The sequence below is a fragment of the Balaenoptera acutorostrata genome, chromosome 21 (assembly GCF_949987535.1).
Source record: "Balaenoptera acutorostrata chromosome 21, mBalAcu1.1, whole genome shotgun sequence".
Lineage (NCBI taxonomy): Eukaryota > Metazoa > Chordata > Mammalia > Artiodactyla > Balaenopteridae > Balaenoptera > Balaenoptera acutorostrata.
The window spans coordinates 6,994,934-7,018,956 of NC_080084.1; the positions used below are offsets into that span (position 1 = coordinate 6,994,934).

The 24,023-nt window shown below is 43.1% G+C and overlaps 2 protein-coding genes across 6 annotated transcripts in view; one reads left to right on the forward strand and one right to left on the reverse strand.

The window, feature by feature from the left end:
• Nucleotides 1–1,986: 1,986 nt before the first annotated feature.
• LSM1 (LSM1 homolog, mRNA degradation associated) lies at nucleotides 1,987–11,734 on the reverse strand. The gene is made up of 4 exons (XM_057537311.1): nucleotides 11,345–11,734; nucleotides 7,403–7,471; nucleotides 5,922–6,037; nucleotides 1,987–2,475 (listed from the first exon to the last, which is right to left on the reverse strand). Exons 1-4 carry the CDS (start codon nucleotides 11,388–11,390, stop codon nucleotides 2,305–2,307), a joined length of 402 nt encoding a protein of 133 aa, XP_057393294.1. The 5' UTR covers nucleotides 11,391–11,734; the 3' UTR covers nucleotides 1,987–2,304.
• A 140-nt stretch (nucleotides 11,735–11,874) lies between these two features.
• BAG4 (BAG cochaperone 4) overlaps nucleotides 11,875–24,023 on the forward strand; it is a 34,519-nt gene continuing 22,370 nt past the window's right edge. For all 5 annotated transcript variants that reach the window (XR_009006519.1, XR_009006520.1, XR_009006522.1 and 2 more), the window contains exon 1: nucleotides 11,875–12,210. Coding sequence is in view for 1 of the 5 variants with exons in the window: in XM_007178387.3 (XP_007178449.2) it covers nucleotides 11,941–12,210 (270 nt within the window). In the remaining 4 variants the exon portion in view is untranslated. The remainder of the gene's footprint in view (nucleotides 12,211–24,023) is intronic.

The window sequence follows — 24,023 nt, forward strand, 5'->3', positions numbered from 1 at the left end:
AAATTCCGGCCTCGTCCAGGGCCTGCTGCATCTGCTCTGCCTGCTGGCCTGCACCATCTGCCGTCTGTACCTCACTCTCCCTGACCTGCCACCCATACTCCTGTGAGCAAAACTGAGGCCACTCTCCAGCCATCACATCTGTGTCATACCCCTGGGGTTCACGCTGACGTGGCATCCCTGAGAAGCCCTCCACAATGGGCAGGATGAGGGCATCTGGTTCTGCTAAGTATCCAGGGCCTGTTGGGAGTTTATCCGAGCAGGGGAGGAGAGCAGATTCTGTGGCTTAAATTCAGCCGACAACATGCGACGTAAGGTCAAGGGCCAAGGAAAGGGGAAAAGAACAGCTGGGAGAGAGAGAGACTGCTGTACCCAGTTACATCAGAATAAAGATCACCAGGAAGGGGGCTGCAGTAGATCTTCCTTGTTTGTTTGTTTTCCTTGAAAGTGGTCTCATGGGAACCCCTATTGGAAGAAACTATTAAAGACAAAACAAAGGTATGGAACTGAGATTGATTCTGAAGCCTGATAACAGTAGAGGAGTAGTCCAGGAAAAAAGCATGATTTCAGTACCTGCAGAAAGCCTGGACTGGGCAAAGCTGAGGGCCGTTGCGCTGAGCAGCAGGGGGATGAACAAGAGGGAAGCAGGGAGTCTCATTCCATCCTTCAGCTCTGACTCTTTGCTGCTGCCTGTGTGACAAAGGTCTAAAGGCAATACGTTATTACGCATAATGACTGAAGCCCAGCTATGGCTTGGAAATTCCTGAACTACCATGGAAATTGTCTCTCTTCTTTTTTGAACGTAAGAATAAACCATGACTCTTTTGATTGCATTTGGAATTCTGTTTGAAGGAGGTTGAAAAGACGAGTACAGTGAATCCGAATCTCTTGAAGGTGCCAGATAATTCTGAAACAGTGGTGCTCAGAAAAAAGCAGAACGCTTACAGAATGCTGTAATTCTGCTGACTCTCAAAGAACATCTTCTCGTAGTGAAAGTTAGCCGCCTCTTCCACAAGTCTTCCCTTTGTGTGGGAAGTTAATAACAAATTCCGGCTATTCAACAGTAAGGTTAGAGATGAAACACACTAGATAAATAAGTGCAACTGTTCTTCACAAATTAGCTCCGTGGAAACCAACCCAATGATGAATAGCTCAGAAGTCTGCATTTGGGGCAGTTTTAAAAACACCTGAGCTCTTAAAATGTGGTCTATTTAATACTATAAAATAACTCAACCATAGGAATTGGCTATAAATATCTTCTCTGCAAAGAATGTCTTTGCTCAACAGACTATAAAATAAGTATCTGGAATAATGTTAGTTAAAACTGAGAATCAGGGAGGATAAGTGACTTGCTTGAGCCCAAGGTGCTAGAGAGAAGACTCCAGGTTTTAACACATGTCTCCTGTACCCTCAGAGTACAGCCTCTTAGGCTTCCTGTGTGATCAACATCATTCCAGAAAAGGGGCATCACTTGGCTTGGCCGAGAATAACGGAGATATATCAGTCACTGAAACACCGTTTTATCTGTGCTTTTTGATCACAGCATACGAGGCTCAAGACTCAATCTAAAGGACTAGAAAACCTAATGAAATTAGCAGAATATTTAGAGAAGTCGTTACATGGATCTCAAGGGAACGCAGCTGGGATAGCTGTTGGTGAAGCAGAAACAGCAGAAGCAGGAGTGACACTGCTTCTCAAACAAACACCAGCTTCTGTTATAATCAGTAAGTGCAAAACTTCACGGAAAGAGCCCTCCTCAAGCCTGAAAACTTGTTTTTCTTATCAGAAAAAAACACGACAAGGGGAGAAAGGAGGACCCGCAGGATATCTGGTATGAAAATATTCCTTCGTAAGTAACTAGCAGCTTGGAATTGTGACAGAAAGAAAATCCCAGCATGTGTGTGTATGGACTGCTTATACCTTTGAAAGCAGAAATTTAATGACTATTCTTTGAAGGCAACTCAAACTTGGGAAATAATAACATTGCAATTTTGAGATTCGTATTTTATTTACAAGCAAATGAAGAATATTCCCTGTAACCACTAATTTGGGGTGAGAAGAGCAATATAAAGAAGTAGTTGCTGGCTCCACAGTGACGTGTGAAAGGAGTCCATGCCACTGTTTCTTTAAATAATGATTTCGTTATTAAAAAAAACAAAACAAAACGCATGATTTCTTCATGTTGCATATGTGAAAGAATTCCAAATAAAAATGACTTTTCAAAGCTCTGCAGTCTCTCGTCAAATGTGTCACTTGGTTTGGTGACAGCTCCTGCTCCCCAAGAGCTGCAGCCTCTGAGCAGAAGACTTAATACTCATCAAGAGTATCTGCTCGAGGGATGGACAGGCCTCGGTCCTGCAGGGCCTGGACTTTCAGCTTCTCGGCCTCCAGCTTGGTCTGCTGCTCTGCCCTCTGTTCTTCTAGGATTTCTTCAATAGACACTTGCTGGAGGGGTGTGTCACTCTCCTTTTCTAAGTCCTACAAAATAAGCAGGTTTAGAAAACTTCACCTGATGACCAAGAATAGAAAACATCATAGATCTAAAGGCAAACCGGTTCCTAAATGGATTCCTATATCCGGCTTGGGTTATTTTTTGTACTTGAGATAGGGCAGAAATATCCTATGGACAGATAAATTTTACAAAGAAATGGCTGGCAATGCTCCTATAGAACACATGTGAGTGTGGTTTAACAGGGATCAGTATCGGCATGTATAACAAAGCTTTAGTGTATCCAAAGTAAAGTCCTACATGAGACAAGTACTCCTTCTCTTTAAAAAAAAAAAAAAAAGATTAGGGCTGCTTACAGCTATTTCCCCAACCCCAGGGAATCCAAGAGAGAAGGTACTGAGGTCAAGATGGCTTAAAATAAATTTTGTATTTATACATGATCAAAGTCAGCCTAATTTCTGGGGGTTTGTGCTCAGTAAGAAGGTAGAGGGGCTTCCCTGGTGGCGCAGTGGTTAAGAATCTGCCTGCCAATGCACAGGACACGGGTTCGAGCCCTGGTCTGGGAAGATCCCACATGCCACGGAGCAACTAAGCCCGTGAGCCACAACTACTGAGCCTGCGCGTCTGGAGCCTGTGCTCCGCAACGGGAGAGGCCGCCACAGTGAGAGGCCCGCGCACCGCGATGAAGAGTGGCCCCCGCTCACCGCAGCTAGAGAGAGCCCTCGCACAGAAACGAAGACCCAACACAGCCAAAAATAAATAAATATATTTAAAAAAAAAAAAAAAAAAAAAAAAAAGAAGGTAGAGAACATTGATTTAAAGTAGCACCACCACCTCCCACCCCTCCTCCCCTCCCCCCGGGACCCTGGCTCCATCCTGAGCCAAAGGCAATACACTGTCCCTCTGTCGCATTACCCAGGAGTTGTTACATTATAACACAGGACTTCTTTCCCCTCCATGGCAACAAGTCTTCTAGAGAAAACCTCAGCAGACCAGTTAGGTTACTAAACCATTTTGGCCCCAATATATTTCTCGCAAATATTGGCTACTTTTCCCACTTAATATGGCATAATATGCTTAATATTTTTATTTTTGAACACCTTCTAAACATTTGATAACCAATTTTATAATGCAGAACCTTGCTATAAAATTATCTACCTACAGACTCAGTTCACTCTTCTTAAGATGAGTATACAGGTGTCACTCTGTGTTTTAGTAACATGGAAAGCCTATAGCGACAGGGCATTCTTATTTCTCATCCTCCTCTCTTTTAATTATAAAATTCTGGGAAGGCATCAACACATACACAAACTCTCCAGACGTTCCAGCCGACCACTGGATACTTATCTTCAGGTGCTGCTAAGGCCTCGGAACCCGCAGGCAGTGACACAGCAGATGGAGGACTCTCACCAGAAAGGTTAGAATGAAAGCCACATAAATTACATAAGCAAGCCCTGCCCTGGGTCAAAAGTTAACTGCATCCAGCAAAATATATATTATCAAGTGTCATCTTCCCTCACAACCCATGGGCAGCAGGAGGGAAGATAACGTTCTTGGCTTAGTGTACTGCCTCTTGGGCTTTTCAGCGTTATGTGCTGAGCTGTGCATGTGGTTATGGTAATGCTGTTTCCTAACAATCAGCTTATTACTTAAGGCCGTGTGTCTCATCATCCTTGAGGTAGAATCCAGGGACTCTGCAAACAACTGCATGTTTACAGAATCCAAATGGCTTCTAGGTTTGAGTTTTCCTAGAATTGGCTCACAGTGTCTTCAAACTGACTACCGATTCGTAGAACTATGTAAGCATTCCTGAACCATATTTCTTTAGTGGAACCATCATGAGAATTCTGCAGCATCCAAACCATAACATACAAAAAAAAGAGCACTTTTCTCCACAAAAGGGCTCCCAGGAAACAATGAATCTTCAAGAATAAACACAAGTTCACTTCTCTTCACACACATCTACACAGGGGCATGTTTGTGCCAATGTAACTGGCACAGAAAGCATGGATGTGGTGTTTACTACTATACAACTGAAGCACAGTATGCGTGGATATTTTAACTTAAATCTTTCCCCCGACAGCAAAGTAATAATTTCCTCTTTAAAACAAAGAGGTGACAATTTCCGCTGCTTAAACATACACTGAAACCAAAAATATCAACCACAACAATATTTTTAAAATTAGAAAAAGTTATTTCATAGCAATACTTGGACAGTATTGATTAGTTGTTTCTAGCTGTTTCCGACATGAGGTCTCTGAACGAGCATGACCCTGGCAAAATTACCTCCTTACTTTCTCAAATGGTCTACCGTTAAAAATAGCTACGGACCAAACTACTTCACTCCAGAGACTTCTGTAAACGTGATTTAAGATGTGGCTAGGGATTGGGAAACTTTACTGAAAACTTTAAAGATAAAATCAAGCAAACGCCAAGGTTTGATTTTCCTGGAAAACCCAATAATCAGAAGCATGAGGATTAAGTCAAAGGTATTAAATAAAGTACTTTTCTTTTAAAGTAAATGTCTCACGTAAAATGTGAAATCAAGTTTTATTTTCTTTAAAAATGTATGAGTACTTCTAATATATATTTTGGGGGAACAGTTTTCTAATAGTTCACACACATACACATATAGACCTACAGTGACACCACTCTAGAGGATCTGATCTAACTTTTCACCTGCCAGCTGGCTTTCCTGACACACATAACAGGTACCTCTCCGCCTTGGCTGGGAGCTAAGGATCCAAGTGAAGTTGAGCCCATCCTCGGAAAGTTAACAGAAAGGCTTCTTCTGCAGCCATTCTTTCCCCTTCCCCCCTTTAAAAAACATAGATATCGCATTGTATATGCAGTGTGTCTTTCCCCCAAACACCACTAATTACCTTTATGTCATGAAAAACCATTTGTAACCAATTGTTTAAATGACTGCAGAATATTCCAGTGTTAACAAGCCACATTTCATTGAATTATTCTTCTCCTGTTAGGTATCAAGCTTCAATTTTCTGCTATTAGAGATACAATAACAACATACTAAGGAACACATTTGTGTGGGACAGTATTTACGTACATATATTTATATATATATATCTATGGCTGCTCCACGTGGCTTGTGGGATCTTAGTTCCCCGACCAGGGATTGAACCCCGGCCCTTGGCAGTGAGATCGGGAGTACTAACCACTGGACTGCCAGGGAATTCCCATGTAGGACAGTATTTTTTATGGTATCAGGTAAAAATCAATGGTATTTTGCTGCTAATGGGATCAAAACCTTTAAAATGCCAGGAGGCATTGAAACAAAGTTAACTGTTCTCTGTAGCTTTCCTTTTACAATGTAGCTTTCCTAAGCTAATTGGGTGGTTTCCTTGAGAAGCTGGGTGAAAGTGGAAAATATATTTTTTCCTTCTTGAAAAGACAAAAAAGAAACCTAACTGGCATGATGATCAAGAGCCATAGCAGCTTAACAGTTTTCACTTACTATTTCTCCTAGTAGGACCACATTTTCTCCTCTGACCACAAAAATCCCTCGAGGAATATCACCGTATTTTTTGCCCACATGAATACGCTCCACAGTCTGATGTAGCACTAAGTTAGCTATAAGTGTACAGGGAAGAAACAAAGATATTTAGTTCAAATTACTTTATAGGTAAAGGTCCATTACTCAATTAATCAGTTATTTTGAGTAGAAAAGATTTAGCTGAACATGATTTTCAAACTTTCTAGTTCTGGAAAAAGCTAAAATTTCAAACAATCTCTTACTCTTACATTGAGACAAACCACTTAGGAGACTTTTAAACAACTGCAAACTGAGAGAGTATTTGGGATTATGTTGTTATAAGGAGGACGGTGGAAATAAATGAAGAAAATTAAATTCCTTATGAGTTAGTTGCTAATATCAACATGGCTATAAGAAAATATAAATGATAGGGCACTTGGAAAACTCTAAAGCCCAAACAACTGCAGAAAGTAAAACTCTGGGGTTTTTTGGAAGGAAACCGTTTTTCTGTGTTGTGTGATGATTTACCAAAGATTTAACTTTGTTTCAGTACTTAGGATTCATTATTCATTTAACCCAATGTAGGTATTCATGGATTACGATATAACGGTAACCTATTTTTTCCCTTTGTCAGATAACCATAATCTGGTAATCTGAGAGAGTAAAGTCACTATTTACCACTTTTCCCTCATGTAGTCTGATGAATTTGACTTAAGGTTTAGAACCACAATCTGTGAAGAATAATTCCTTTTCCTCTTTCAATTGGTGCTGTTTGTCTTACGTGAAGAAACGCAGTGTCTATGCTCTTATCGTCTATAATTCTTACATGTGTTTCAATTATGTTGTTTTTCCTCAGGCCCAAAGCCACTGACCTAAGCAGATGTCCAGCAAATGCTGATATGAACTGAGGAGTTCCTTAAGACAGAAGCAAATATAAGGTCTCTTTACAAAAATGCAGGAGGCAAAACCAAGACCAAGACCTTGAGTCTAATGTATCCCAAGGTATAAAATCCTAAGCTTAACGTTGGGGGGTCCCTAAAAAGCTTCAGCAAAGGCCTCTGACCCACTTTTCATTGGACAGGGAGGGATTACCTTCAGGGCAGGAACTGCTTTGAAGAGTAGTCGCACCCAAGCCAATGTACAAATGAGCAGCTTTTTCAGTGGACTGAGTTTATTTCTATCATCTGGCTCCCTCTAATGGGGAAAATAAAAAATAGTCCAAAACACTCAGCGCATGTTCTAGTGAAAACCAGTTTTAGAAATACAAGCTTGTAAACACAAGCTTTTGAACCACCTAATTGTAATTTAGAAAACAATGATGTAATGATTCAAACCAATATTCCATTATGCCAGACACGTGAAAAAAGTTGCAGACAAATAAACTTCGATATGAAACAACACAAAAATACAATGGGCAGCTCTTATTATCCAGAGTACAGGAGAAGTCCGTGACTAATACGTACCAAATTGATCAATGCTTCTTAAAAAGCCTATAAGCGTCCTTCCATCTCGAAGCAGGACCAAGTGCTTTTCTGGGGAGAGGAAAAAAGATCTTTAAAAAATGAACTGTTGGGACTTCCCTGGTGGCGCAGTGGTTAAGAATCCGCCTGCCATTGCAGGGGACAAGGGTTCTAGCCCTGGTCCAGGAAGATCCCACATGCCACGGAGCAACTAAGCCCGTGCGCCACAACTACTGAGCCTGCGCTCTACAGCCCACGAGCCACAACTACTGAAGCCCGCGCACCTACAGCTCATGCTCTGCAACAAGAGAAGCCACTGCAATGAGAAGTCCGTTAGCCTGTGAGTTTGCAGGGTAACAACAAAAACAAAGCTCATAGCAAATTAAGCTCTACCACTTCCTCTTCCAGTGTATTTAAGGCAGAGTTCACTGAGGAATTAGAGGGATGACCCGGCAGCCCGGTGTTTAGATGAGAAGACCGGTGATGAAAGAATCCGAGGGGGCGGCAGAGTGGGGAAGGACTGGGCATGTAGTCAGGGGGCCTGACCGACCGGTTCTAGATGCTGATGCTTGACAGTTAAACCCTCTCAGTGTCATGTCAGTTTCTATACCTGCAAATTTGGAAACTGAATCTAGGTGATCTTTATGATCTTAATTCAAGAATTATTTTCCCCTCAACTGAGATGGAGAGCTTCTATTTCACACTCTGGAATCAGGGAAGGTTTTAAATAAAAAAATACCTCAGACATGTAGAATGAGGATACTGATAATAAAACTAGAGCAAAAATTCAATAAAATTTATGGAAAGCTATGTGCTGTTCTGGGGCCTAGATATAGAGTAGAGCAGGGGTCCCCAGCCCCTGGGCTGTGGATTTGTGTCCGAGGCCTGTTAGGAACCGGGCCGCACAGCAGGAGGTGAGAGGTGGGCGAGTGAGCGAAGCTTCATCTGCCGCTCCCCATCGCTCGCATTGCTGCCTGAGCCATCCCCTGCCCCGCCCCACCACCCCGGTCCGTGTAAAAACTGTCTTCCATGAAACTGGTCCCTGGCACCAAAAAGGTTAGGGACCGCTGCAGTACAGAATAACATGCAGAGTCACCAACCTTATGAACTTATATTCCTGATGGAGAAAGTCAAACCAATTTTAAAAAATGCCCTATAGTGATTAGTCTAGCAGAATAATAAACAAGATAGCAGGATGAGAAAAAGAGGGGAAGAAGCTACATAAGAGAGGGTGGCTAGGGAAAACCTCTCTGAAGAGGTGACTTTGAGCTGACACCGAAGAATGATAGTAAGCCAGTCACTAGAATAGGTAGCCAAAGTCATTCATTTGTTCTTTAATGCCATGGATAAAGTACTTTCTAGATGCAGAACAGAGGAACAAGACAGTGATTCTTTCCTGAAGGAACTTACAGGCTTTTTGGGGCTATAATTAAGTACCACAAGAGAGCAAATCTTAATTATATGAGACTGAGAGAAACTATATCTAGCTGGAGAAGGTATCTGAGTTGGACATTTTTGGCCATAGGAAGAGTGACAGGGAAGGGGAAGAGGAGGGAAATCTGTAATTTAGGCAGAAGAAAAAAGAGCTATGTATCCAAATGTCTGGCTAAAAGTTGAGGGTGTGAAGGGAAATAACAGGAGATGAAGTCAGAAAAGTACTGGGAGCAGGCTGAGTTTGGATGTGACTTCACAGGGAACAAGAAAACTCTTAAGATTAAACTGGCAGAAAAGAGAGAACAGTTTTGAGGCTAGACCCAGAGTCTGAGACATGAAGAAGAGACCTGAACCAGGGGAGAGATGGGAAGGGACGGGATGGGAGGACCAAGACACTGCAGTTATAAGGGATGGGATTTGTCAGCCAAGTGTGTTTGTATATGTGGGTATGTGTGAGAGAGTCGGGTGCTGAAGAGATGAGTTAAAGAAGATGTAGGAATTCTGAGTCATCATGTCAGGGAGGACCATTTACCAAGAGCTGGGAGTAAAAGAAGCAAGCTCAGTGGAAGGTGATTAGCTGTAGTGATTCTGAAGTGGTATCAGGACACCGATGTAGAAATGTCAACTGGCAACTGGAGATGTAAGACTGGCCAAAGAAGTCAGGATCACAGCAGTTTTTGGATAAGTCCACAAAGAGGTGATATAATAAAGTCCAGGAGCCCTCCTAGCGATTTAAAGAAAGAAGCAAGCCAAAGATGGGACCTAAGTGTCCATTTATTTTAGGGAACAATAACAGTTGCAGAGGTAAGAAAATCAAGTACCAGTGTTGGAGAAATCAAGAAAATGAAGAATCCTGTGGTAACGGTATCACAGTGTTGCAGAGGAGAGGGAAGAACTTGGAGGAGTGCATCAGAAGATGTCTTTCAGACTGCAGTTTCAGTAGTGTGTTGACGAAAGAAATCAGATTGCAGGGGTAATAGAGGTAGGTGGTCTATTGCAGGTGGTCGGGAAGTAGAGTTAAAATGGGAGATTACTCAAGAGGTTTGGGGGTAAAGATGTGAAAAAAAGGATGGGAATTTGATGGTGAAACACAACTGAGAAAAAATTCGACAGACAAGAACATACATGAAGGGGAGGATTCAGAGGGGGAGCGAGAGAGGATATGAGAGCAACAGGATATTAATGGAAGAAGGTTCCAGAAGCAGTGGGAGGAAAGAGAAGTAAGCCACAAACTGAAAGGGAGGAATACTTCCTATTCAAATGAGAGGCTGGGTGAAAATACAGAAAGACTGAGGAGAGCAGAGCGAATGTCACAGTGAAGGGTGCATATGAAATGGTTTCAAATCTTTCAGTAAAGGAGGAGCTTGGAATCTGCAAAAAAGGGGTTAGAGGCTTGAGAAAAGCAATTATTTTTAGTAGGATGGCAGGATGTGTTAGGAGCCTCACATAATTCAGATACATAACAAGAGAGGTGAGGGCAAAAGGGCATCCTCAGACAACTAAGATTGAAGATTTCATCACCCATTACAGACAGGCTTGTACAGTGGTTATTCATAGATGACTTTGGTCCAACCTACATTTCCCTTCAATAGCAAAATCACTAATTTGGATCTAAAAAGTGATTTCAAACGACAGGAAGAGAATTTAATCATAAACTCACTCTTTAATTTACATACATAGTAACTGTAGAGATTCCTGTAACTTGTTTGGAACTGTGTGTAAACCGTTTTGCAGCAATTACAAGTTAATGAAACAGATCACACGACTGAGACAACTTTAAAAAAATGTTTAAGGAATAATTCACAGATGAGAGTTTGGAAAAAGGAAAGACAACTGTACAGAAGTGAGTTTCTCTTCAGGACAGTGACTAAGAATAAGGGAGGTCTTAATAAATGCGAGAGAAAACTGTCTAACAGAAGAAAAAGGTAAGTTTGAAGTGACTCAGTCTTTCTGGAAAAGGGAATACCTGGTCGGGCAGTGGTCTCCATTACCACAACCCTAAAGTCTAAATACCCTCAACGGTAAAAGAAGATTGCAAACGGCCACACAGCATAAATCCTATGTTTAGTGCTAATTAAGTCCAACTGCTGTTGTATTACTCTTTTCGTTTCTTGAAGAATCCTTTCTCTAAGAATTCTCATTCATCCACCAGTAACCACCTGGTACTTCGAAATGCCGCAGGTGGGAGATGATGCACCGGGGAGGCGGCAACTTTCACTCTTGGGCCTCAGCAGCCGCATCCCTGAAAAGCAGAAGTGAATTCTACAGCTTGCCCGGGGGCCAGTGAAGGCTGCGAGAGACAGGATACAGAGAGCAGGCTAGGAGGTGGGCAAACGGTGTGTCCCGTGGCTCCTGCATCCTGTGGAAGATGCCAACGCCAGACGTCCAGAACCTTACTAAAACCACACCGCCCCCGGCCCAGACTCATTCTATGAGCTCCCTCCTAAGAGGCACCCTCCTGGGAAGAAAGGTCTCACCCCAGACTTCACTCGGTGGAGATGAACTACTCACTGTCGATGTCCTCGATGAGGCTGGCGGTGCCGGGCATATAGTTCATTTTGAGTTGAGATAAGGCTGCAATGTATAGTGGCGGTGGGCCAGCGCGTCCAACACGTCCTTCCTCCTATCGCAGTCGCCGCCTCGGCGGGACCGGGACAGGAACCCGGACCCGGACCAACTCCCCTGCCCCGGCTTTCAGCAGCCGGGGCCTGCCGGAAACGCCACCATATTACCCCCACCCACTTCCGGCATCACGTGCCCGTCCTGAAGAAGAGGCGGGGCCGTAGCGGGGTCCTGGGATACGCTTGCCGCATCCCTGATAAGAAGGGAAGAGGACTCTAGATTGGATAGACAGTGGAGAAATGTGTTCTCCCTTTCAAAGGAACACGGTGCCGCCCCTCGTTTTCCTGCTTCCCAGACCCCAGAGTCACGGACCTCCGTCTTTCCACTCTCAGGACGCGGAAGCTGAGGGGGCGGGACCCGGCCTGGGATTGGCTGTTGCCTGCCGACCCCCCCCCCTTCCCTGCTGTCCAGTCGCGCTCCCCCGCAGGCGCCTGCGCAATGGGCCGGCCTTGGGGGGCGGGAAGCGCCCGGGGGCAGTGGAGCCCATGTCGGCCTTGAGGCGCTCGGGCTACGGCCCCAGTGACGGTCCGTCTTATGGGCGCTACTACGGGCCTGGGGCTGGAGATGTGCCCGTACACCTACCTCCGCCCATATATTCTCCCCGCCCCGAACCCCCCCAGCCTCCCATTTCCTGGCGAGTGCGCGGGGGCGGCCCGGCTGAGACCACCTGGCCGGGAGAAGGCGGAGGAGGCGATGGCTACTATCCCTCTGGAGGCGCCTGGTCGGAGCCGGGTCGGGCTGGAGGAGGCCACCAGGTAAGCTTTGCGCCATCTGTCCCAGGGGCGTCCGACAGGGTAGTCTTTGGCGGTGAGGGACATTGGGATTGATCCACCTCCAAGAGTTCGTAATGAATCGGGTTTCCTGTGTTTTCCTTAGGGGGGCTTTGGAGAGACAGAGACTAGGATCGCGGGTGGGGGGGTGGTTTGCTTGTGTTCTCTTTGCCCCTCGTCTTCTGCTTCAACCATAATAAATGTCTTACCATGAAAGGAGGAAAAAAGATCCTGCGCTGACCTGCGAAGCTGAGTAGCAGGCTGCGAATCTCTCGCCTGGGGACGAGGTTGGGCTGGCGTGGCCCGGCTCTTGCTTTTCGAGTCCTAACAATTTTTCCTGCGTGGCTCGTCAGTTCGGCTCTCCCCGAGGAGGGAGGTGGCTGCAGCCTCCTCCGTCACTCAGCGACCCCTCCCGCTGGGAAGGAACATGAGGGAAGGGGAGGGAACTGGGCATTTAGCTCTTTGCCCCTAAAGCTTTGCCCCGCATTGGATTACGGATAATCAGTGTAGGAAAGCACCTTTACGTGGATTGTTTTATTTCATCTTAACGGTGACTGCAACGTAAATGTCATCACAGCGTTCCTATTTTACGATGAAAGAACTGTTGGCTGTGAAAGGTTAACTCACTCAGTATATTCGGACCTCTAACATTTTATTCTGTGTCGTCGTGCCGGAAATATACTTCTGTATTGTTAATGCAATATTCTTCGTAGAGAATTATCGTTATACGGTGGGGGCATACGTCTCCTTTGCTTCAGGAATTATAACATCCTCATTGGTTGAAAATTTCTAAACATTGCTGGTGGGAATGTAAAATGGTTCAATGGTTTTGGCAGTTGCTCAAAACGTTAAGCATACTGCTAGGATATTACTCAGCAAGTCTGCTCCTAGATATACACCCAAGAGAACTGAAAACACATCCACATAAAAACTTGCACACGCATGTTCATAGCAGCGTTATTCATCATAGCCAAAAAGGGAAATATCCCAAATGCTCATCAACTGAAAAACTGATAAAATATGGTATATTCATACAATGAAATTACTTAGCCATAGAAGGGAATGAAGTACTGAGACATTCTACAAATGGATACACCTTGAAAATACGCTACATGAACAAAGACAGTCACAAAGACCAAATATTGTATGATTCCATTTATATGAAGTGTCCAGAATAGGCAAATCTGTAGAGACAAAGTTTTGTCATTGCCAGGGGCTGGGGGCCTGGGGACATTGGGGAGGATAGAGAAAAGGTATGGGGTTTCCTTTGGGGAAGATGAAAATATTCTGGAATTAGTGATGATGATTGCACAACTCTGAATATACTAAAAACCATTGAATTGTACACTTTAAAAGGGTGGGTTTTATGGTATATCTTTAAAAAATTGTATGAATAAAAACATGTAGGGCTTCCCTGGTGGCGCAGTGGTTGAGAGTCTGCCTGCCAATGCGGGGGACACGGGTTCGGGCCCTGGTCCGGGAGGGTCCCACATGCCGCGGAGCAACTGGGCCCGTGAGCCACAATTACTGAGCCTGTGCGTCTGGAGCCTGTGCTCCGCAACAAGAGAGGCCGCGATAGTGAGAGGGCTGCGCACCGCGATGAAGAGTGGCCCCCGCTTGCCGCAACTAGAGAAAGCCCACGCACAGAAACGAAGACCCAACACAGCCATAAATAAATAAATAAATAAATAAATTTAAAAAAAAAAAACAAAAAAACAAAAAAACATGTAGTGAGAGGTTAATTGTGAAGAAAGGTCCATAATTTCTATCTAAATCTGGAATAAGTAGCCGTGGGACTTCAGTCCCATGACAGAGTAGAAAGATGAAATGCTTAGCTTATAGGTAGGCAAACTAGACCGAGGCTCACTTGAAGGGAAAAAGGAAGGACTGCTGAACTGACGACTGCCCGGGCTTGCTATGTTATCAAAACAGAAGTGTGTTTTCAGGTTAAGGTTAGAGAAGTAAAGATCTTAACATTGTGCAGGGAGTTGTCAGGTATTGGTGGAGTGCAGGTGTGCACACAGGGTGGGTGATGGTGCTGGAGGGACTGGGCTTAAAGCTGGAATGTGTAATTGGCATTTGTAAACCATTTCAAGAGTCTGTCTTTCAGGTTGACGTTTCTGAAACTTGAAAAGTATTGGATGATAGGGTTTTTAAAATTTTAAATATTTATTTATTTATTTATTTGGCTGCATTGGGTCTTAGTTGCAGCACGTGGGATCTTTAGTTGAGGCATGCGAACTCTTAGTTGCGGCATGTGGGATCTCATTCCCTGACAAGGGATTGAAATCCGGCCCCCTGCATTGGGAGTGCAGAGTCTTAGCCACTGGACCACCAGGGAAGTCCCTGGATGATAATTTCTTATGCAGCAATAGGAAACTAATAAAAAAGATAAACATGTTGGCATGTGTGTTGCAAATTGTTTTTCTAAATTCGTTGTTTATCTTTTGACTTTATTGTGGTTTTTGCCATGTAAATTTTACATATTTATATAATCAAACATGTCAGACTTAAAAAAAAAGGTATAGCAGCCTTTTAAAACCTTACTCTTGGAACTCCCTGGTGGTTCAGGGCTAAAAGACTCCACGCTCCCAATGCAGGGGGCCCGGGTTCAGTCCCTGGTCAGGGAACTAGATCCCACGTGCCGCAACTAAAAGATCCCGCGTGCTGCAACTAAGACCTGGCTCATCCAAATAAATAAATATTAAAAAAATAAATAAAACCTTACTCCTTAAAAAGTGTGGGCCGTGGACCAGAAGCTTCAGTGTCGCTTGGGGGTTTGTTAGAAATGCAAAATCTCTCCTGCTCCAGACTTACTGCTGCTGCAGTTTAATGAGATCCTCAGGTGATTCATATGCACGTTCATGTTTGAGAAGCACTGCTCGGCAGAATTGAATGTATTGAGATGATGTTGCACTGAACCACTACAAAGGCTTGACTTTATATTAACCTATCTAAATATGGCAGGGGAAAAAACGGAGAACCTCTCCCTGTGTTCTTTCTTTTCTTACCTTGTTAGCTATACTTCAGCACTGCAGTTTGATGCCTACACTAGCAGCATACGCATCACCTAGGAGCTTGTTGGAAATGCTGTATCTCAGGCTCTGCCCCAGACCTGCTGAATCAGAGTGTGCATTTTAACCAGATCCCTGGGGGATTTACGTGTTCCCCCAGGACGAGCCATCTGAGAGAGTGCTGAGATGCAAGCTGGAAGCTGCAGTCTCTTCTAACCTAAGCTGGGAAGTGATCCACCATCACTTCTGCCGAATACTACTGGTCGTGGAGAGCAGCCCCAGTACAGTGTGGGAGGCCACTTCACATGCATGTGAATGCAGGAGGCAGGGGTCTTTGGGAGCCATCCTGGAGGACGGCTACAGTGGGAGGGTTTGGGGAGACAGCTTAGGCTCCCAATTAGGTCAGAAAAGAAACAAAAAGGGCATGTGTTTCAACAATGTCTGAATGTAGACAGGTTTTTTTTCAACATTTTATTATAAAAATTCTCAAACATCTAGAAAAGTTGAAATTGTATGTGAAAACCAATATATCCACCACCTAGATTCTGTGGTTAGCACTTATTATGTTTATCACATCTGTCTATCTTATTTTTTGGATGTGTTTCAAAACAAGTTACATAGGGGACTTCCCTGGTGGTGCAGTGGTTAGGAATCCACCTGCCAATGCAGGGGACACAGGTTTGATCCCGGGTCTGGGAAGATCCCACATGCCGCGGAGCAGCCAAATCTGTGAACCACAACTGCTGAGCCTGCTCTCTAGAGCCCGCGAGCCACAACTACTGAGCCCACGTGCCTAGAGCCCGTGCTCCGCAACAAGAGAAGCCACCGCAATGAGAAGCCTGGGCACCACAACAAAAAGTAGCCCCCGCTCGCTGCAACTAGAGAAAGCCCGCGTGCAGCAACGAAGACCCAACACAGCCAAAAATAAATAAATGATAAAATAAAAATAAAAATAAATGAAAAAAATATTTTAAAAAAACAAGTTACATAGATTCGAAAGACATTTTCTTTTTTTTTTTTTAAATTATTTATTTATTTATTTGGCTGCACCGGGTCTTGGTTGCAGCAGGCGGGCTCCTTAGTTGTGGCTCGCCAGCTCCTTAGTTGCAGCACGTGGGCTCCTTAGTTGTGGCATGCAAACTCTTAGTTGCAACATGCATGTGGGATCTAGTTCCCTGACCAGAGATTGAACCCTGGCCCCCTGAATTGCGAGTGCGGAGTCTTACCCACTGTGCCACCAGGGAAGTCCCTCGAAAGATTTTCAAAGGTCTGTATCAATTGCAAGTGAGGGTTGCAGGAGAAACAGAAGGTAATTCTGAGTTTTTAGTATTTCATAGGAATAAAGATTTCATAGGAATAACAAAGAAGAGGAACAGGTTTTTATGGGAAGATATATATAGTTTAGTTTTTTTATATATAAATTTATTTATTTTATTTTATTTATTTTATTTTTGGCTGCATTGGGTCTTCATTGCCGCACGCAGTCTTTCTCTAGTTGCGGTGCGTGGGCTTCTCATTGCGGTGGCTTCTCTTGTTGCGGAGCATGGGCTCTAGGCACGTGGGCTTCAGTAGTTGTGGCACACGGGCTCAGTAGTTGTGGCTCACGGGCTCTAGAGTGCAGGCTCAGTAGTTGTGGTGCATGGGCTTAGCTGCTATGCGGCAAGTGGGATCTTCCCAGACCAGGGCTCGAACCCATGTCTCCTGCATTGACAGGCGGATTCTTAACCACTGAGCCACCAGCGAAGCCCTGGTTTAGTTTTGTACCAAAAGAACTAGTGATTGGTTAATAGAGGAGCTTTAAAAAAAATACAAAATACAAACACTTGCCAAGGGTTTATGTACTGCCTTTATTTCATTTCTGCTGAAAACCAGTTAGTGACGGTGGTTACTGAGAGCCAAGCTCTTGATGCAAAGTATGTGATTGATTAGAGAGAGACGTCTGTGATTTTCTGTTTTTGTTTTGTGGTTTTTTGATGTACAATTTTAGAGTCTGTGGTGTTGAGGAGTTGTTGTCTGGGAACAAAACAATAGATGTGGGGCTCAGGAGGGAGACAGGGGTTGGAGACAGTGATTTGAGAGTCATCAAATGGAAGCATAAGTGAATTACCAAACCAGGTTATGCTGCCAGGGGAGAGCTTTGAGATCTAGGATGGGTGACGGAGAGAGAGGACCCAGAAGACAATGAGCGAGAATACCTGGATAGAAGGAAAATCAGAACGTCGTGTGATACAGACCAAGCGAGGCCACAGTTATTTTGCAGGTGAGTGATATGAGAACTGAAGAGAAGCAGTTGGATTGGCAATTAAAGAGGTATCATTGATTTTAGTGGTGGGAGTTTAAAACAGTATTTAAGTAATGAATGGGGGGTTTGGATGGCAAGAAAAATGGTGTAAACTGTTAGTAAATGAGAAGGTGGTCACTTGACTGGGAACCAGGATTGAGGGAAGAATTTTTAGGATGAGGTGGCTTGAGGATGTTTTTGTAAGCAGAAATCGACAGTAACACAATAATAGTGGGGGACTTTAACACCCCACTTAACACCAATAGACAGATCATCCATACAGAAAATAAATAAGGAAACACAAGCTTTGAATGACACAATAGACCTGATAGACTTAATTGATGTGAGTAAGCTAGTAGATTGAGAAAAAAGACACTAACAAAAGGCTGGAATATGGCTTGGGGAAAAGCGGATTAAGAAGTGAGGAAGAGCTGAGAAACCTCTTCCAGAGCTAGAGGGGGAGAAAGGAAGCTTTGAGTTGCAGGAGAGGGGCATTGGAGGAGTTCCTGGCTCTTTATGTCCTTGTCGATGAAGAAGGAGGCTAGGTCATCTGAGAGTAAAGGAAGTGGGATGGGATACGCTGGGAACTTGATATGGTAGATGCTGAAGCAGGTGCTGGGGGAAAGGAGGCACGGTAGGGAAGCACAGAAGAGACCCAAATGAGGTTAAAGCTGAGAAATTTGTGATGATGGCCAGTACAGGAGCATAAAGTGCTTTGTAGTGGTTTTGGAATATATCGCTATAAAAATAATTTGTAATGTATTTTTCTAATAATTTTTTTTTGTCTTAATTCTTACAAAACATATAAACAAACTTGTAAATGGATCTTTGGTAGTACCAGCACTACTGAGATTCCTCTACTGTTAGATTTGTTTGGGCTGGGGTTATTTTTTGGAGGCATGGTGGCAAGTCACTTTGTAAACCATACATCCACTTCTTATGGGACTAGATAGTTCTATGATAAACATGAAAGGCGTTGACTCCAGCCTTCACCTGAGATATAGGTATTTCTTCTCAAAGGAGAAAAAAGTAAATAAATTTATTATGTTCTTGCATAATTTTAATCAAATTTCCTTTGTCACAAAAACTTTAATTCACATTATTCCCACTTGTGAAAACCTTTTATCATATTTGTTTCGTTTACATCATCTTTTATCATCACCTTTGTCTAGTTTCAGACAGCACATAAAAAGTTTGGAGAGACTTCGGCACATGATAAAATTGGCAATTTGGTTTATAGAACAGCTGTCAACTTCAGCCAGCTTCCTGTGAAACCAAACGCTATTTCATAGAATTAGTATCATGTTAGGAGGGCCTTGAGCTGCAGACTTTCATTGTTGCTGGGGATATTTTTAGATTTGTTCCATTTTGTCCAAAAGGGGAAAAAAAAAGAGCAAAGGCAGTCTTTTTAATTAAGACTTAATAAAATTAATAATTTTTACTGCTTCATTGAGGACATTCTTTTTTTCATATAAAAATCATGATATATTTATGTATTGTAAATTTTACCATTTTTAAGATATAGTTCTGTGAGTTTTGACAAACACATATGGTTATGTAACCAGTACCACAATCAAGGTATAAATATTTATCCATCTTTTAAAAAAAGGACTCCTAGGATAAGATGGAAGATTTAATTTTTATTCATCTCTAAACCCCATTAAAATTACAGAAAGGGAACTGTGTTTCTTACTGTTTTTTAAAGTATTTTATGAACTCATTTGCATAACATATGTATGTATGTGTACACATATATATATTCAGTATTTTGAATGTGTCTCAGTCACTTGCTGTCATTCTTTTATTGCTTAAATGATCCCATGTGATGCCAATGGGAGCCCCCTCTTCTTGGCTTCTAAGTCCTTTTGACATGACCCATTGATTTTTTTTTTTTTTTTAAAGAGAAGCCTTTTTTTTTTTTTAATAGTAATCTTTTATTTATTTATTATTTTTATTTTTGGCTGTGTTGGGTCTTCGTTTCTGTGCGAGGGCTTCCTCTAGTTGTGGCAAGCGGGGTCCACTCTTCATCGCGGTGCGCAGGCCTCTCACTATCGCGGCCTCTCTTGTTGCGGAGCACAGGCTCCAGACGCGCAGGCTCAGTAGTTGTGGCTCACGGGCCTAGCTGCTCCGTGGCATGTGGGATCTTCCCAGACCAGGGCTCGAACCCGTGTCCCCTGCATTGGCAGGCAGATTCTCAACCACTGCGCCACCAGGGAAGCCCCCTGACCCATTGATTTTTGACAGCTTCTTTGATTTCTGGTACAAGATATGCCAGGCTTATTGTAGTCTGTCCCAGATGTTATAATCAGCCATTCTTTTAAGAAACCTTGTTGTGTGTGGTTTTTTTTTTTTAATTGGAGAATTTTATTTAGAAGCTATATATGTCAAGATCCAGGCAGGAAAACAGAACCTACACTAGTTCTTTTAAAAGAGAGAATTTGATTTAGGAAATTAGTTAAATGGGTATTGGAGATCTGAAAAGGTAAAAAGAAAAAATGTAACACAGAAGATAGTTACTGCAGGAAACAGCCTCAATTCCTGGGGCTGGGGAATAAAGAGAAGAGGTTGGGGGTATTAGAACCTGGAAACTTAGAAGAATGGCCTGGTATAGCTGGCACCGAGGAGGCACTGCCGAGCTGGTGCTGGTACCTGTGAGGGAGTTCTCGGGAAACCAGGAGTCTGCAGCCTCTGCTGACTGACGCTGCCCCCAGGTTGAAGGGCTTTGCTGGGCTGGCACCGGCAGGAGTGGGAAGCCAGTGCGCAACCAGGAAGGAGCAAGTCCATTCTCCCCTCCTCTAACCTAGTGCCCCCTATTGGCAGAGCCAAATAGTAAGCAAGTGACAAAGAGAAATGTTTGCAGACTCCTGATGCTGCATCTCAGAGCCAGTTACAGAACGCGGTGTTTGGAGCTGAGGGCCAGTAGCTTAATAACTGGTACAGAAGTGACATTTGGGTGCTAGGTATACTGATTGCTGTTGTGTTGTCATTGCTTCTAGACCTTTCCAATGGACAGAGTTATATAAAATAAGTATTTAAAAAAAATTTTATTGGAATGAAGTTGATTTACAACGTTGTGAATAAGTATCAATATTTTAAAATAGAAAAATAAATAAGTTCATATTTGTGTTAATTCAAATTGAATGTCATAGATTATTTTTACTTCTTAGATTGTATTTATTACTTTTGTATGGAAAATTTTGGTTCCTAACAATATTAAGGTAATTACAAATACTTGTACAATCCTACAATAATATATAAAATAAGTTCAAAATAATGCCAGGTTGCAGCTCTGGCATGACAGCGTGAGGAGCTCTGTGGGCCCAGTCATCAGTGAAACTGGTGAAAAATATTTTTAAAAAACAACCAAATTAAAGTCTCTGGAAATGGTCTTAAGGAATTTAGCAAATGAAGAAACATTTATTTTAGAAAATTTACTCAAACTCGGTAAGAATAGTGAGATTCTGTGCCATCCTCCACCTCTCCCACCCCCCAACCCCCAGCTCAGTGAGACAGAAACTCCATTAGACTGGAGAGGCAAATAAAACAAAGTTTCTTCACTCCCCAGGTCCCAGTCCTCCGGGGTGGGCAGCACATCGACATTGCTCATCTTGCCCCCAGCTACTGTTGCAGAGACCACGTTCCGGGCGAGTGTGGCCAATAGTGGTGGTTCCTACCCATGCCCTGTCCCTACCTGTGGAATGGAGGCTTTACCTTGGGTAGGGCACTGCTGAGAACACTGGGGCTCCGATCACCCTTACCGTGGCTTGTAAGGCAAGCTGGGAAGGCCTGAGGCTACTGCCCTTTCCCCCCAGGTGCTCAGCTTTTAAAGCAGGGGTGTCTCTCAGAGAAGCACACCATTGTCCCCAACCCAACTGCAGAGTGTAGCTCAGACATTTTATCTGGAGGCAGACGCAGGCTGTAAAACCGGTAGCTCCTAATCTTTTCCCAAAGGAACTGACTTTATTTGCATCAGAATGTGGAGAAGCTGAAGCTGAAGGATGTTCTCAAAAACTGTGGAGGGTGTCGTGAAAGGCATTTGGGAGGAGATTAGTAGGTTCACTGCAGATACAGACCAGGCTGCGGGCCAGCCAGTTTGCTGGAGAGAACTAGGGAAAGAGATCGCTGGGAGGGGCCCTCTGGGGTTGGAACACATCTCAAACACTGACTTTGGGAGGTGTCCCTTCCAAGGAACCCAGATTTGATTGGATCAGTTTGTAGAGCAATTTATGTCCCAAGTAAACAGTAAGGAAATTAGCTGGAAATTTGTGGAGCTTTAACAGCTAGGTGTGGTCAAGGAAAGATAGACATATGTATACATATATATAATGCATATATTTATATATACTCATTAAAGAAATTAAAAAGCTGCATTAGAAAATATTCACTTAATGCAGAAGTAGTAAAGGAAGAATAGAGGAACAAAACCAAATATGAGATATAGAAAACAAAAAAATAAAATGGCAGGTGTAAATCCAACTATATCAATAATAACATCAAGTGTGAATAGATTAAACAATCCAATCAAAGACAGAGATTGTCAGACTGGATTGAAAAAAAGAAGATGCAACTATATGCTGTGTGAGATAATGGGAATATATATATATATATACTGGTCTCTGCCCCAGGTTCCTGGTGTAGAGCTCCTGAAACCCTTGTAAATTCCTAAGTCATAAGAGCGCTAGGAGCATCTTTTGTTCTAGTATTTGGTGTGTGAACCTGGTTCCTGACACAGGGCTCCTGTATCCATTGGAGTTTCCTGGGTGACAGGAGTGTCTTTTATACTAATGAGGCAACTCTAGGTGTTTTCATGGATGGCTCCTGGATAGGGCTGGTCACCAGAAAGACCAACTCATGATTAGAAGCTTGGAATTTTCAGCCTCATTCCCCATTCTTCAGAGACTAGAGAGGGGTTGATCATGCCTACATGAGGAAGCCTCCATAAAAATCCCAATAGTATGGGGTTCAGAGAGCTTCCAGGTTGGTGAACACATTCACATGTTGGGAGGGTGACACACCTAACTCCAAAGGGACAGAAGCTCTTGTGCTCGGGACCCTCCCAGACCTTGCCCTATGTATCTATTCATCTGCCTGTTCATCTGTATCCTTTATCATATCGTTTAATAAATTGGTAAACTTAAGTAAGTATTTCCCTGAGGTCTTTGAGCTGTACTAGCAAATAAATCAAAGAAGGAGGAGATCATGAGAACCTCCAGTCTGTAGCCGAGTCAGACATAAGTTATGGGTAACCTGGGGACCTACTACTTGCAATTGGCATCTGAAGTAGGGGGGGTAGTCTCATGGGACTGAGCCCCTAACCCATGGAATCTGATGCTATCTCCAGATAGAAAGTGTCAGAATTAAGTTGAATTGTGGAACACCCAGCTGGTGTTGCAAAATTGCTTGGTGTGGGGAAAACCCCCGACATCTGGTATCAGAAGTGTTCTGAGTGTGGTAACAGTGTGAGAATAAAGGAGAAACATAGGAATAGGAGGTTTTTCCTTCTCAGCTGTCTATAGGAGACATACTTCAGATTTAAAGACACAAATGGCTTGAAAGTAAAAAGATGGAAAAAGAAATATCATGCAAACTGTAGCTAGAGGAAAGCTGGAGTGGCTATGCTAGTATCAGACAAAATAAACTTTAAAACAAAAAATATTACTAGGGATAAAGAGGGACATGATAAAAAGGTCAATCCATCAGGAAGATATAACAATTATAAATATATATGTACCTAAGAACAAAATACACAAAGGAAAAGCTTACTGAAATACAAGGAGAAATAGACAACTCAATAATAATAGAGACTTCAGTACCCCACTTTCAGTAATGGATGGAACAACTGGACATAAGATCAACAAGGAAATAGAAGATGTGAACAACACCGTAAACCAACTAGACCTACCAGACATCTATAGAACACTCCATTCATCAACAGAATATACATTCTTCTCAAGTGCACATGGAACATTCTCCAGGATAAACCATATACTAGCCATAAAACAAATATTAATAAATATAAAAGGATAGAAATATACAGAGTATGTTCTCCAACTATAATGTAATGAAATTAGAAATTAATAGCAGGAAAAACTTTGGGAAACTGATAAATATGTCAAAATTAAATAAAACAGTCCTAAAAAAACCAGCAAGTCGAGGAATAAATCAAAAGGGAAATTAAAAAATACTTTGAGATGAATGAAAATGAAGACATAACATACCAAAACTTATGAGATGCAGCTAAAGTAGTAGTGCTTAGAGGGAAATTTATAGTCATAAGTGCCAGTATTAAGAAAGAAGAATGGGGCTTCCCTGGTGGTGCAGCGGTTGAGAATCCGCCTGCCAATGCAGGGGACACGGGTTCGAGCCCTGGTCTGGGAAGATCCCACATGCCGCGGAGCAACTGGGCCCGTGAGCCACAACTACTGAGCCTGCGCATCTGGAGCCTCTGCTCCGCAACAAGAGAGGCCGCGACAGTGAGAGGCCCGCGCACCGCAATGAAGAGT